This window comes from Mastacembelus armatus, chromosome 20 (genome assembly GCF_900324485.2).
Source record: "Mastacembelus armatus chromosome 20, fMasArm1.2, whole genome shotgun sequence".
Lineage (NCBI taxonomy): Eukaryota > Metazoa > Chordata > Actinopteri > Synbranchiformes > Mastacembelidae > Mastacembelus > Mastacembelus armatus.
Window position 1 is genome coordinate 15055922 of NC_046652.1, and position 15320 is coordinate 15071241.

The 15320-nt window shown below is 39.8% G+C and overlaps 1 protein-coding gene across 3 annotated transcripts in view; it reads right to left on the bottom strand.

Annotated features, from left to right (window-relative positions):
- drosha (drosha ribonuclease III) overlaps positions 1 to 15320 on the bottom strand; it is a 91685-nt gene that overhangs the window by 33153 nt on the left and 43212 nt on the right. For all 3 annotated transcript variants that reach the window (XR_003294725.1, XM_026291909.1, XM_026291908.1), the window contains exons 21-23: positions 14931 to 15030; positions 12904 to 13006; positions 6634 to 6704 (exon numbers count right to left, since the gene is read on the bottom strand). Coding sequence is in view for 2 of the 3 variants with exons in the window: in XM_026291909.1 (XP_026147694.1) it covers positions 6634 to 6704; positions 12904 to 13006; positions 14931 to 15030 (274 nt within the window). In the remaining variant the exon portion in view is untranslated. The remainder of the gene's footprint in view (positions 1 to 6633; positions 6705 to 12903; positions 13007 to 14930; positions 15031 to 15320) is intronic.

Below are 15320 nucleotides of genomic sequence, written 5' to 3' on the forward strand. Positions count from 1 at the left end.
AAATTGTCTAGAAGAGGAGAGACTGAAGTGGCTCATATGCATTGAAAGTTGCAAAGACACACTGGACACGTGATCTCAAATCAGCAGCTGAGGACTGTGCTGCAGTGGGGAAAGATACGATATGTTGGAGGAGAAGGTCTGTACAACCAGTGAATGGACTAATACACAAAGAGGGTGTTCTGGAGAGTACTAGTCACAGTTGTGCTCTGTCGCCACAACATCTAGTTACATTTCTGGGGAGGTGCACATCAGGCTATGACGAAGGGTCCTTGGCTATGCTTTATCTACCATGTAGGCTCTGTATAGATTCAATGCAGAAACATAAATTGGCTTTCAAGGTATTGCAAGTTGAGGGAGTTTTGGGCCTGGGCTCAAATGTTGTCTGAGTCCTAGTGGCAAGAAAAATGTGGCAAGGGCCTCTTAAGTGCAGTACTACATAGGTGTTTAAAAGATTCAAAGGGATGAACACTTAAATGGGCATCACACCTCCTCAGGACAGCTAACCAGCAACCCATCACTTTGAGAAACAATGAAAAATTTATCAAAGTGGTCAATATTTTTTTTAGTGCATGCTTCCTTTTGGTTTATTGTGGCTCAACCTGGGAATGGAGTTGAAACGCAAGAGCAGTTGTCAAGTCAACACAGTCTACTTGTGTATATAACATGGCTATAGAGAATGGTTTGATTTACAGGAAAGTATGTTGCACTGGCTTTCCATATAGTGATTTTATGGTTAGTCGGACTACTTGAAAGCGACACATCTAAAACATAGGACATGGATAGATATAAGAACGCATAAAATGAGAGAAAAAAAGAAAACACAAAAAACAGAAGAAATGAAGCGTACACAAGGTGCTTCTGTTTATGATCAAGGCTCATGATTAAAATCTGTCCACAGGACGCATGCAATCCACCCACATGCTGTATATAGACCCGATCTGCTAATGTTTCAATTACATTCATTCCAAAGACAAGGCAGACAATGATTAAGCCAGCATCAAACAGGAATAACATCAGAATATGCTCCCTCTCTCCCAGAACCAGGAATGTATAATTATTGTGGGTGCAAAGCATTATGTGCAGCAGCTGAAGAACAGCCATTTCGAGGTTGGAGGTCTTGTGCCATAAACAAGAAAAAAAAAATGTGGGGGAGAACATATGGAAACATGTTTATTTTCATGTCAATGGCCTAAACATAATGAGTTGAAATTAAAAGCAAAAGGAACAGCAACTTGGTGAAATTGCCTATGATCTTTCTTTTTTTTTTTTTACAGTGGGCTTCAATCACTGCTACTCTAATCCACAGGGTAACTGAGATGCAGTCCCTCGCTTGTACATACAAAGGGCTCACAAGCAAACCATGAACAGGTAAAACTGCTATGTCATCTACCTCCATTCAGATTCAACCTCCACACACCAATGGAATTGTTAGTCATCTATGACTATGGCATATAACAGTGTTCTTTGGGTCCATGGCCCCCTGACAAACTGGTGTCACGCAACAGTCTGCTAATCAATCCATCAAAAAACACACATCACTGATCAATAGCAACATAAAAGCCACCTTAAGTCCAAAAAGCTGGCTTCTATCACTAAATGGTCAACGTGATCTTCTAGATATTAAAAAAAACAAAACCTAATAGCAACTAATCTAATGACAACTCTTAATCATGAGATTTATGGTTGAGGTGTAGACAAAACCTTTTACTGTTTCTTTGAGTACCGGCAGGAGAGTGTATCTGAATGGAAAATGGCCTGTAGATGTGCGCATGCATTTATTCGAAAGGCTGTTACAAAAGCAAGGACACAGTAGAGAGGGCATGTGAGCTTTCATTCAAAAATTTAAACTATTAGCGACCATTGTCACAGGACAAAGCACACAAAGTTCACCAATGTCAACAGAGAAAAGGCGGGGGCACTAGGGTGTTAGAAGTGTGAATAGTGGCTAAGTTAAAAGAAAAGCACACTATACAAACAGAAGCCAAAAGCATTCACTCACCATCAGAAACACTCATGCCCAGGGGAGATTTCTTTTAAGGAAAATCTTAAAGCAGAAACGCCAAGCTTGAATTTACCTAAAGAAACAGGGGTAACTGTTGCAAGTGGTTCAGTAGGTAATGTGGGCTTCATATGGAGTGACTTGTCAGCCTACATTTCACCTGTATTAGCAGGTCCATAACAGACAGCTGTTGGCAAAAGTCGGGCAATCAGTGTGCAATGTTACCCTCATCTTTGAGGTTTTAGCACATTGTCAGCACTAGTCTGCTACGATCAGCATCAACACGTTGCAAGGTCTTTAGTTTCAGCTTAATATGCCTTTGCTGTAACACACTGTACTGATATATCAAGAATCCAAAATAATATCAGTATGTCATTATAATCAAATAGTTAAGACATCAGGGAAATTTCTGCAAAATCACTTTAACATACCAGTGGTGTGAACAGTGTCAAAAGGGGCAGAAATTGTTTAAACATTTAAACTGTATCTCAGATTGAGTCAGCTGAAAGCAAGCTGCTCCAAAACCCTTTTTGGCACTGCACCTATAAGTGAGCGAGGAAAGAAGGCGGCTACAATATCATTCTACCAAAAGCAGCCATCATAGTGCCATGGTGACTGTCTCAGCTGTCACAGCAACCTTTGTTCCATCTGGTGTTGGAGTATGTTTACTTGTGTGGTGTTGTTAATAAAAGCCATCAGACTAGCCCATGGGCAACTAGTGAGATATCATTATGGTGATTGCCGCTCAAAAGAGGCACTTCCTTTAGCACAGTGGCATCAACATCTTTTCCCAGCAATATCGTACTGCTGTTGAGTCCAGGTTGGAAGCAATCGAGCAGCTCCCCCTGAAGAGGATGTTTCCTGCCTCTCTGCTAATGCTTTAATAACCTCCACAGTAATGTCATTAGCAAATTAGTATTGTTTCCTCAGGGCTTCTGTGTGCAATAAAGCTAGATTCCATCCTCAGCAAGAGCTATGTTGTTTGGCAACCAGTGCCAGCAAAGGTGATGTGTTGAGAGAAAAACAAGAGGACAGAAATAACTGTTGTGCTCCAAACATGAATGTCACACCAATTAGACAATAACAGAGCGAGAGAAAAAGTGGAAATAAATAAATAAATAAATAAATGGGGTCAGTGTTTGTCTGACCATGTTTTGAGGTGGAAATTACATGCATTCATCTTGGGTAGTCAATTCTGAATTTTACTACCGTAGTAGTGAGTTTTTGGTTTTGCCTTCAGTCATAAGAGGACTGGAGTGAAATACCTGTTACAGTAATGACATCTTGAGGTGTTAGAGAAAGGAGGGAATGGGAAAGAACGGGGGAGAAAACTAGAGGGAGCATCCTGTTGTTACGCAGACAAAAGGGGGAGGGGGGTAGATGTGAGGCTGATCACCCACGCATGAATGGAATACCATGCTGAAAGATAGCACAAGGATGTCTGAAAAGAGTAAAGCCCTTCAGTTTTACACAGCTTGTAATTAGTTTGGTAATGTGCTGAGTGAAGCCCCATTCTGGCCATATTAACTTTGCAGGGAAGTTGAACTTATTAGTCACTGTAAGGTACTGTTGAACAGGCTTTTACATTGTGCAACTGTGACTGTACAGAATATGCCACAGTACCACACCTGACATCATTGTGCGTCGGGGGGGGGACTTAAACTTTACAACAAAGTATGCTAAAGCAGAATGTAATAGTAAATGTCGCCTGCAAAGCCTTTGTTGTTTTTTTTTTTGAGTGTCCTTGAAGAATACATGGGACCAAACGACTCTGCAAAACAAATCACAAACCACATTTAATGAGATCGAAAACAGGAGCCAGTTGTGTAAAAAGGGTCAATTCAATCAATCCCACCCAAGCTAAAAGACAATGCAGACTTCTGTAACTTTGTAGACTGACGTATTCTGTCGTGTCGATTCTGGTTTTGTGTGAAAGGGCATTCAAAATAAACCATTTGCATCTCTGCTTGCATGAGAGAAAGACATCTTCAGCTCAGTCTCTCCAAGACAGAAGTTCTGATCTCCTCAGCCAAATCATCCATACAGCACAGCATCAATCTTTAGTGATTGCCCGCAAAAGGTATGCCAGAAATTTGGGGGTCTGTAGACTGATGACTAAGTCATCTGAGCACATCAACTCCATGTCTAAGGCCGATGAGAGATGGAGGAGGTAGATTTGTCCTCTTCAACCACCTTCCAATCATAAAATTATCTATTTAGACTTCATGTGTTAGAATATAAGTTACTAGTTTATTTCCAACATGCCAGTTTTTTTGTTTTTTTTTTTAATCGTATTTTTGGTATTTCCACTTCCTATAAATATAACATGTGGAACACCTCAAGGTTTCATTTTGGGCCACTAAAGTTTTTGAATCAGAAGCTTATATAATGTGCAGAGTAGCTGGGTGCTTTTTGAATCTCAAGCTCCATGGGGAGCATGGAGCTGCACAGCCAGGCTTCATTAACAATAAATGGCAGCTGTTGCTGTCCAGGCCTTTTGAATCTGTATGTGAATGCAGCATTAGTCCTTTTCATATTTCGTGAAAATTACTATTTTATTATTTCTGTATCAACCATTAATTCCTTGTTGGCTTGCATAATGACATCCGATGAGTGTCAGGATAAATGCTGGCAGTCAGGCAAAATTCCTGTAGATATTCACTGCGGACATACGACATATTAATACCATCCCACAATTTAGACTATCCTCTCAAATTGAACCCAGTTAACAGTACTGAAGTCGCAATGTGAGCAAATCCACCTTGTGCATCTTTCCCACAAACCCCACGATAGATGACAACATATGTAACCATCGTAACTGTATACAACACAATGCTTTGAAAATAGAAACATTTGTAATAAAAATAAACAAAAACAGAGTGAAATGTCTTTAGTCGTGAGTGACAAAAACTAGACAAAGACTAAAATTTGCTTAAAACTAATATGCAGTACATTTTTGTCAAAAAACCATGTTCAAACTCACATTCTAAAATTAACATTTATTACTAGATTCTGTATTATACTTTTTATAATTTTAATGATGATATAGAAAACATACACATTTCTGTATCTGATACGTTACCATTTTCAACTTGGATTCCTAATTATCCATCAAGCATGCTACTAAAACACTGTGTCTTTGTTCTTTACTTGTTGTACATGGATGCTCCATCTGGATATTTTATCATAAGCATTTTCCTCTTATCTACTGTCTCCCTTAATGATTAAAGGAACTACGGCACTTTGTGCTCTAACATCTGAATGTCTATCATGAAGACATACAAAAGTGGGTATTTTATGTGGCAATTTTGTTGTTTTTGCATGTGAAAGCTTGTTTATGTATGCATGCTATTCTTTGTCTAAATGTTGACGGCTGTAATGATCTCAGTGCACCCTATCCTCTGCTTGTTGAAACTGATGCACTGCTTTCTACAATTAGGTTATCAGAATAACTTGAAATTTTGCAGTGTTCTAATCAATATTTATTCAGGACATCCAAAACATCTGATCATGCAAATAAAGACCTCCAAACCACAACAACTAAATAACTTTAAGATGGCTGTCCACTTTCAGGGCCAGAGGGTATCAGTAGAAAATTACCAAGGACAGTTTAGCTTTCCACAAAGAAATGCTCTACACTCGTTACTCAAGCACAATAGCTATCCACAGAGCAGAAGAATTTCAGAAAATATGGTCATGCATGCTAACAAATCAAGGCCAATCTTATTGTTAATTAAAATATAAATAATAATAATAAAAAGCTAAAAAAAAAAAAAGGAATACAATGTTGGCTATTTCCAAAAAATTAGTCAAATTAATATTTGTTTCCATCCTTCTAACATTCTAGCATTGTTTGGGGTTTGAGGTTTTTAAGTATTTTGTCTTAACACAACCACATATATATGATGATGCATTGCTGTATTCTGTAGTGGCAGAGTCACCAGCTGAATCCCATCCACTTTCAATAGCCAATTAGAACCAAGTCTGCAGCTACATAATAGACTTGCTGCAATGATTTAATTGAATTATAACATTTCTTGCCAAGATAAATGCAAATACTGATTCATTCATTAATTATTCATGCATGCTGATCTCACACACCCACTCAGAAAACAATAGCAGTTGTCCTGCTGAAGACTAGCAAACTATAATGTTCCACACTTCTAGTTCATTTTGCTAAATATACAGAGACTCAGCCTATTTTGCTGCTATGATTTCATCCAGATCTCTATCACAGTCTCGTTGTTTTATCTCTGTGTATATCACCGTACACACAATAAGTCAAAAGTAGTGCAGGATAAAATGAAATTATGTGGATCTCAGGTTCTCAGCCTGGCAAGGCCTCAGTATCATGGAATGTGTAGTACATTGCCAAAACAAAATGTGTGGGTTTGAATGGATAAAAGACTAGATAAGTGAAAACATGGTTATGTCTTTCACAAATTGAAAAAGCTCTAATATACACAATATAATAACACAACACTGTATGACTGATGGGTACATGCATAATTGTCAATATAGTAAAAAAGATGCACTTATTCATGTACTGTAAATACGCAAGCTGTACATAAAACCACAGTGTCAAAGGGAAGAAAACCAATAACATATAAACATCTTTAATACTTTTTAGTTACCTCACTGTTGAAAAGCAGTCGACCAAAGAGCTGCCGAGCTTCCTCCAAGCCTCCTTCCAAATACACAGCACCTATATAAAACAAGAAAATGGGGATGAATGAAAATAAAAATCAATAAACTAAGTGTGTGTAAACTGCATTGAGTCTTTGCTGTAAATTATGCAGGACACTTTCTATATCATATAAAATGTTAAACTAGCACCTGACGCCCACCCACACAAATTTAAGGTAACTGTGAAAAGCATGACATACCACAAGTGGTGTAAAAAATTTCTAGCAATACTAAGGCAACTTCTCTCCTAATGGAAAACTTAAAATTAATTGAACTCGGCAATGAGTTATAATTGCTTTATTAAAAGTAGGAGTGCATTTTTATTGCTTTTAGACGATGAAATGACCTCAGGGTTCCCTTGCAGATCCACCTCCCCCCTGTCAGAGCACAAGAGGAGGAGAAAGGAGAGAGGAAGGGATTGCTGCATCACTACAATGCGCTGGAACTGTCCAAGGTCACATAAACATCAAACTTGAATTAAGAGTGGCAGACTAAGCCTGTGCCACGTGCTAAGATATGAACAGAACTGACAAACCACATACAAGCCCACATACAAGCTTAATGTATGCATTTCATGCTCAAAGCCATTCATGGACAGTGTCACTTACCACAAGACTTGTCTGCACACAATACACGATGTGCCAACTTGAATTGTGAGGAAATGGACATGTATATACACAACCAACCACACAAAAGACAGGAAAGAAATTATGTAAAGGACTGATCCCAAATTGCAAAGTTGCTGTCATAGAAACCAGAAAACAAGTATCCCAAAAATTCTTTCTACACAGGAATGATATGCAGCATCTTCAGCTCATTCTTTTGCAAGTCAACCCTCCTTTGTGTGTTTTATTGTTTTGCTCTTCTACTGTTCCTACTAAAATCTGTGTTACTATCATGGTGCCTTCTTAAGCTGCATACAACTTCAAGCCATCACACTTAGGGTGGCTCATTCAATTTAGAAAGCAATAACCACCTGGCAAATTGGGTATACAATTGTGCAGCATTTTTTATTATGTGCATAAATGAGCCAGTTGAAATGGGGCGCAGTGCGGTTGCAAGTCTAAATGGGCAAACTGCTTTCATGGATGACATCAAAAACATATGAGAGATTCATCATCTGGGGAAGGAAACTGCTTTCAGATGGCTAACAGGCCATTTTACTGAAGATGCAGCCTACATAACCAAAACCATAACGAAATACAAACAAACCACCTAGCACAAAGACAAACAAATGCACACCCACCCAATCTTCCTTGCATGCCCTTTACATCTAAACAGACTGGGAAATTACTGCGAACCATTTTCGAAATGTTCATAAAATTTGATTAAGCCTGACAACTTTGTCTCACCTAGCAGCCACTTTGGCAAGTAATAGAGTCTAACTCATTTGAAGGTCTTCTGCTAATAGAAAAATATTTTCCAGATATAAAATGATGAATGAAGTTTGCAAATTCTGGAAGGCAACAGCTACTGTGTTTTTCAGAGAAAAAAAAAAATTTCCTACAGTGCTTATGACCATTTCAAATCTTAACGTTAATTGACTATAAAATAAAATCTATAAATCTGCAATCAGCAAGTTCACAAACACAACATGCCACTAAACCCATTGCAGATGTGTATCAGTCAGCAAGGACTATGTAATCTTTGCATGATGGAGTGAACGTCTCACTACGGGTGACCGCAGGAGGCTCTGGAGAGGGAAGTGGTTCTTCACAGGATGTTTTCCACTAAGCATCAGCACTGAGATTTGTGGTTTCACCATGATGTAGACCTCAGATCTAGATGTTGCTACATGCCAGATGTTTCCTCTGGAGACCAGATGTGGGAGGATAAAAACTCCTTCCTGGAACCAAGTTTTGAATGTCTTTCAAGTACCACTCATAGTGCATTCATGTGTGTGAATACTAAGGCTATGGGGATGTGGGTGGGGCTGGCAAGCCTTTATGTTTTGATGACACAGCAGATTTGGAAAGTTCTCTAAATGGAAACCTCAAAGTCACTGAAACTCAAAGATTTTTGCTTCTTATTAGATTTTCAAAACTTTTTCCAAGAGGAGGAAGAAAGTGGGGTGTAAGCAGGGGAGTGAGGGAGAAACCAGGAGAGCCTCAACGGATTTAAAAAGGTATTAAAAATCTCAAAGCAACACCTTTGGTGCCAATCAAATGGTCTGTGGATGAAGAAACCAAGATATGCAGGTAATTCTAGCGAGAACACTCTTGACAAGGAGGCTGTCCGTGCAAGTGTGCCCCAAAGCGATCTAATCAATCTCACAACTTGCCGCAATCATTAAACAGAGATCTGTGCTTCACAGTCCACCCCATCAGCTTGCAAAGTTGCAGCTGATACCCTGAATATACATAGCCCACAAAGCTGCCTTGCCAACTTAACTGGCAATTATATGCTAGCACCTCTGCAGGTCAACTTGCAGTACCATCATGCCCTGGCCAAAACACTCTTCAGTCTCAGAGTTCCAGCACATTCATTCACTGTGTTGTTGAGCCAGCCAGAAAAGGTAGAACACAGTGCAAGAGATCTACAGCCGACACACCTGCACAGAATATAGATGGGAGTGTGCACTGGATGTCCTTTTGACATATGAGTGACACTGTGATATGATCAGAAATATAGAATTACAGCTCAAAAGCATTTTGTTGTTAAATATTTCAGTTAAAGTCTAACTTTTTCAAGGTAGACTACCAATTTACTGATTAATGATCACCTTTCCACTGCTCTTTGCCATCTCTGACTTGAACATCTGTTTGATATTGAACTTAATGAATCTGGTATTTTCCCAACTTTGAAATGGTCTTAAAAATGAAACCAATGCTTAATGGATCCAACCTTAAACTGATGAATGATAACTTTCAACTTTGCAAATTTTATACAGGTCAGAGAAAACATAGTTTATAAACTCTAACCAGGTTTTCATCCAGTACTGTGTAGAGCAAATGAGTCATAGCCAGAAAAGGCCAGCCACTAATGAATCTTCACATCTGTCACAAGTCTAATTCAGACAGCCATACCGACTGTACAGTGTTATGTTTAGGAATAGAATTCCAATGTCTGTGGGCTTTCACTGACCAATAAAAACCCAAAGTCAGGGGCATATGAAACACCAACGGCTGACAGTCACATTAATAACCTAGAATGAATTATTCAAAAACTCTCAGGCTCTAATCCATCAAATAATATATTAAGCCGCTCCCTCTCGGCTCAATGGGGGCTGCAACAGCAGATGGACACAGAGAGCAACACATTAAAGGCAAAAATAAACGAAACCAAAATAAGAAAATAGAATTTTCACCACAGCTGTGACAAAGGCCAGCTGAATGCACTGCAACATCAAATATCTTTCTACAAAAATTAGGCTTGGAGTCGGGGGTGAAATGAAGAAACAAGAGAACATGTAAGTAACCGATTCCACCACTGCTAGCATTGCAGCAATTAGCAAAGGGAGCAGTGCTCGCTCAATGACTACAACGAGCGTATTGTGTATGAATCTGATATTCAAGTGAGAGATAATCCTTTCTTTGCATTCTTTTAATAGGAAGAGCTTAGAGAGGCCCTTCACAAAGGTTCACCATCTGTATCCCCCATGGCTGCTGGCAGCGTATAATCCACAGATCAACTGTACAGGGAAATTAGGGCCATAAAAACAGAGTGGGCCCTCTTTTCTTCTTCTCTCAGTTCTTTTCAAACTGTTCAGTAGGAAGGAAGCGACGTGGCTTATCAGTGAAGAAGACCTGACAGGGAAACGAGAGGGCAACAAGTGAGGAAAGTTTCAATGAATAAGCAGAGAAAGTGGTTTCTGAAGATGAAGAGGTAAAGTGAGCAAAAGTAGAAAGGAAGTAGGTGAGAGAGAAAAAGAAAAGGGGGAGGGGATAGTGCAGAATGGGAGTTGCACAGGCCAAAAGAGCCCAAATGAGAATAGCCCACTCCAGCAGAAGTTAATGACAGGGGATCAGAAAAGCAAGATTTCTATTCAACACTTTGAATTATTCAGGGTTGCAGGGCACCCATTTGCATTGCAGATGCCTTTACTTCCCATTCCTCTACTGCTCTCCCTCCATTTTTCCTCTCTCTCCAGCTCTCTCTGTCTTGAGCAAGAGAATGGCCCTGCCTCAGGGTTAGGAGATATACACATTCTCAGCTCTATGGAGGGAAGGCTTCGCCCATGCAAAGCAGGAGATTATCTGCCATTTCCAACACAGACCAGGTTCAATGGTCACTGAGACAAAGAAACAAACAAAACAAAGGTCAGAAAACATGCATAGTAAGCTATTAAAGCTATCTGCCAAGGCCTTGGAAACATTATGAGCATGTCATATTCCATCAGAGCTTTCAAAATGGGAGCGTGCAGAAAGACGACCATTTGAATTCTACACATGTGCATGCTGGAGGAAAAGAAGTGTGTTAAAAAAGGGGAAAAAAATTGTACCTACAGACAACAAAGCAGCGACACGTCTTCAAGTGCATGTATATTGATGTGCCTGCTGCTTTTGGGAAAGTAGTGTTTTGACGTCTCTGTCAGATGGAAGGCGTTTGTGAGAAGGAAATGACAGCATTTGTGTGCCCCTCATACCATCCTATAGCACGTGAACAATCTGTCTTGTAAGAAGAAAACGCTGTTCAGTGAGAGAGTCGGAGGGCTGGAGGTTGAGGGGGAAGGAGGAGATGACAGGATGACTCATCATCTGCGTGGCACATCTTTCACCTAATAACACCCTAACTCTAGATCACTGGGATGAACAGAGAGAGATGGAGGAACGCAATGGGACATAAAGAGGAAGAGATGTAGCAGTGTGGAGACAAAAGACTACTCAACAACAAGGTCTTAAAGGAGATATTTTAGCTAAAAAATGAAATGACAAAAGGCTCAGTAAAAGAAGAGAAGCAACATCAGACAGCATTTTCAATGCAAGTGACATTGAATGTGTTGAGTCTGTGTGTGTCTGTGTGTATTTTGCCCCACAGCATGAGTGTGTGCGGTGAGTGAGGTGGAGTGATATTTTTGAGTTAGTAATCCAAAACCCATCACCACAGGGTGCTCTCTGGCAGTAGCTTTCTTACAGGTTCCTTTATAACAGCATCCCTGTTTATTCATCACTTTTATTAAGTTGAAATTTCAGAAAGAAAGAGGACTAAGAAAAAAAAAAAGGCATCCAATGTCGTGACTCTGCTGCCTTGCCATGGGACAGAAGAGATTATGACTTTGTCTCTGCCGATAATGAACCTATAACAAGTACAGGGCCCTGGGGCCGACAGGGGCCATGGTGCCAGTCAGCACTTTTGCTGCCGCTCTTCGCTCAATGCTGTTTTTGGTGCAAGGGGAGGGAGGCAAAGACGATCTCTTTAAAGCCACCCACTTTCTGTATCTATCATCAGGAGAGTGTAGGGATGGCTGAATTGGTTCAATCATGATGGTGATAAGATGACGAAAGCTGCCGACTCTGCAGCTCTCCAGGAGTGCGGCTTAGCTTAGCACTGCCCATGGGGTTGGGGAGAGAGGGAGAGAGAGAGAGAGAGAGAGAGAGAGAGAGAGAGAGAGAGAGAGAGAGAGAGAGAGAGAGAGAGAGAGAGAGAGAGAGAGAGAGAGCTCGTCACCGATGTATATACATTTTATGTGTGTGGTTTCCAGCGCCGGATTCTAATCACTGCACAAACTCTACAACTGAACTCCTTGTAAGATGAACAGCATGCTTGTGTATGTGTTTGGTCTGGGTAAAGGAGAGCAGTGCTCTGGGGATTGCCAGTACAGCCAGAGGTCAAACCACATCTCATGAGATCAATAAAGCTGTGTAATGTTTTCAGGGCCTAATGGGAGATCCACTGCAGCTATTTACACAGCTTAGCACAGCTTACACACACATACACACACACACCCCCACACACATCAGATTTACTATTAAAGGATTAATTTTTATTCAAAGCACATGAAGTTAGCAGGTGAATTAAACACATTTATGCATAAAGCTCCTCTGATAAAATGCCTACATGGAGCTGCAAAATCCAGTAAAGCAGCACTACACTAAAACTAGCATACTAAACCCCCTATTAATTTTTGTGTTGTATTTAAAGACAGTATTTGTTTTCCAGTATATCCTAATCTATCATTTGCAATAGATTTATATATTCAGTTCACATGCATTCCTCATTTTTTTATTTTTCTGCACATCATCTTCCCTGAAACTATTATTGCCTTGTGAGGAGCTCACCGATAAGAGCCTCAAAGCAGTTGGCCATGGCGTGTCGCAGGTCTGACTCCCGGCACAGATCTGGTCCATGAGCATATAGCATGAAGCGATCTAACTCCAATTTCTGTAAGACAAACACATTCATATCAGTGCATCACCACCGACACCTCAGTAATAGGCTCTTGAAAAAGTAATAGCATTTTTGGCATTGCACATTTTCATAGGGTCTCCATGGAAGAGAAGGGGTAAAGGGGGCCAAAAAAAACTCAAGGGAAATGAGAAAGATTGCCTGTCCTTGCTGGAAAAGGTTCAACATCATGGCACTGACAGATGTAGCCATGTGTTGTCCAGCTGTGGCATGGTGCACAAAGCCAGCACAGGAAAATGTTCACATACACGTGTTTAAATGCATGCACATGTTACACATACACATACATATACACAGACACACACATCTCATATCCTTGTTTTGTTTAGTACTTGGCTCTACCTCTGGGTGTGTTTATACAATATATACAAATATGTTCCATATACAGTTCACTGTACATTCATCTATACATAATAAATGTATTACTTTGTTGTACAGGATACATATTGCATATTCTGCATGTGCAGAATACTATCTCTGGCATTACTAATGACAGTGCTTTACTAGGACTGGCACTGTACAGTGTAAAAATCAACAAATATTATTCAGTAATCTAGATTTTTGTTTCATCTCTATATACAGTAAATGCCTTCATTCATGCTAATCATTTATTATATACTGCTCTTTATTGAATTTAGCACCCTTATAACTGTACCTCCAGGAGTCCCCTTATGTGCCTATCTATGACTTAGATATTGTAATACCACAAATTTCCTTTAGAATTTTAAAGTCCTCTATTTTTCTCTTTTTTTTTTCTCATTTAGGCTGTTGAGCCCATTGACACAGATAATATTAGAATAAGACCGACATGCTCAGAAAATTTGTACCGTACCGTAATTAGAAACTCTCCTCTAGTTGACCCGCAGATGCTACTTTTTATTATCATTTATTATTATTATTACATAATAATTATCTTCATAGTTTGCCTTTCATGTAAGTAAATGTTTGATGCGTGGGGCTGTGGGTCAGTCAAACTTTATCCAACTTTTTTTTCTGAGCCAAGTCAAAATTAGACCAATATTACTTTACTGCCAGTGCAACACACATGAATAACAACAAAAAACAGTCAGGGTGCTATTTAATTATGGCTGATAACTGTTGGTGGTATCCCACCCCCCGTGATTGCACACACAAATTAAATCACAATTCATAAATACTCCAACTCAGAGGGAAAAGTTCTGACTTTTAAGCCTTCCAAGTGAAGTGGCGGATTGTGCCGTTGCTTGCTGAAGATATTTTTTGAAAGATAATTGCAAGTGTTCTTGAGCAGACAACTTTAGAGGAGCCTGGTAAACAACTTGGCAACGTCAAACACTGTATCACACTCACTTTACCGCGAGCGGCAAATTGAAACAAGCCAAACTTCTGCACAGTACTAATGCAGATTCGGGTGGCTGCATCTTTGTATTCAGCAGGGAGCAACATGAAAGATTGAAGTTTTTAATTGCTTTCTCCACATCACGAGACGATTATTGTTGTGTTCTTTACAAACGTGCCAGTGAGTGCAGCTTGGCTCTACAAAGCTGCCAGCAAGAGAGACAGGGAGGAAACAAGGGGGCCTAGCGATAACAGAAACTGGAGAGTGTTTCAGGGAGACCTCTAGGGGCCCACTGGGACCCCAGCCGTACTAGTCTAGTCCTCCAAAACAACCACCTTTTAACTCCAATTACAAACCTGAGGGGGCAAAAAAAAGTGTAAGGATGGCAGCAAGACAAAATTACTCTTTTCCCCAGTGCCCTCTTGAAGTGAAGCAAAGCCATAATGGCAACACACAAAACAATAACACTGTCTCAAAATTGTTCTATCAGTTCACAGATCTTTTAACTATTCTGCTGTTTCGCAGAGAGAAGGTTTGGTTGGGCTGGCTTGGGTTAGGTTGAGTTGATGGAGGTGCATTTACCTTGGCTAGCATGGCTAAGTGCTGGTTCTGTACAATGGCTGTTCTGTATGTAGCCAGGCCACCCTCCTCTAAATTAGGAAAAAGGTAGTACAAGTGGACACTGTGGACAGAAAAATGAAATATACATTAGAGAATCTCAGACTGCATGGTTTGCAGACATTTTAGTTGAAAAATATACTGCACTTTTGTAGTATTGTATATCTCATTCTTGCAGTGAACACAAAGATAAATACTCTAAAAAGCAACAGAATAATATCATACAAAAAAGTGCCTGAAAAATGCATCACACATTCTGCTGAAAGTTAGTTTTCACAGCAACAAAAGTAAGATATTTGTGTCATTTTTTTTCATCCTGTATGTATTAAATTTTCCAAGACCACCTAATTAATT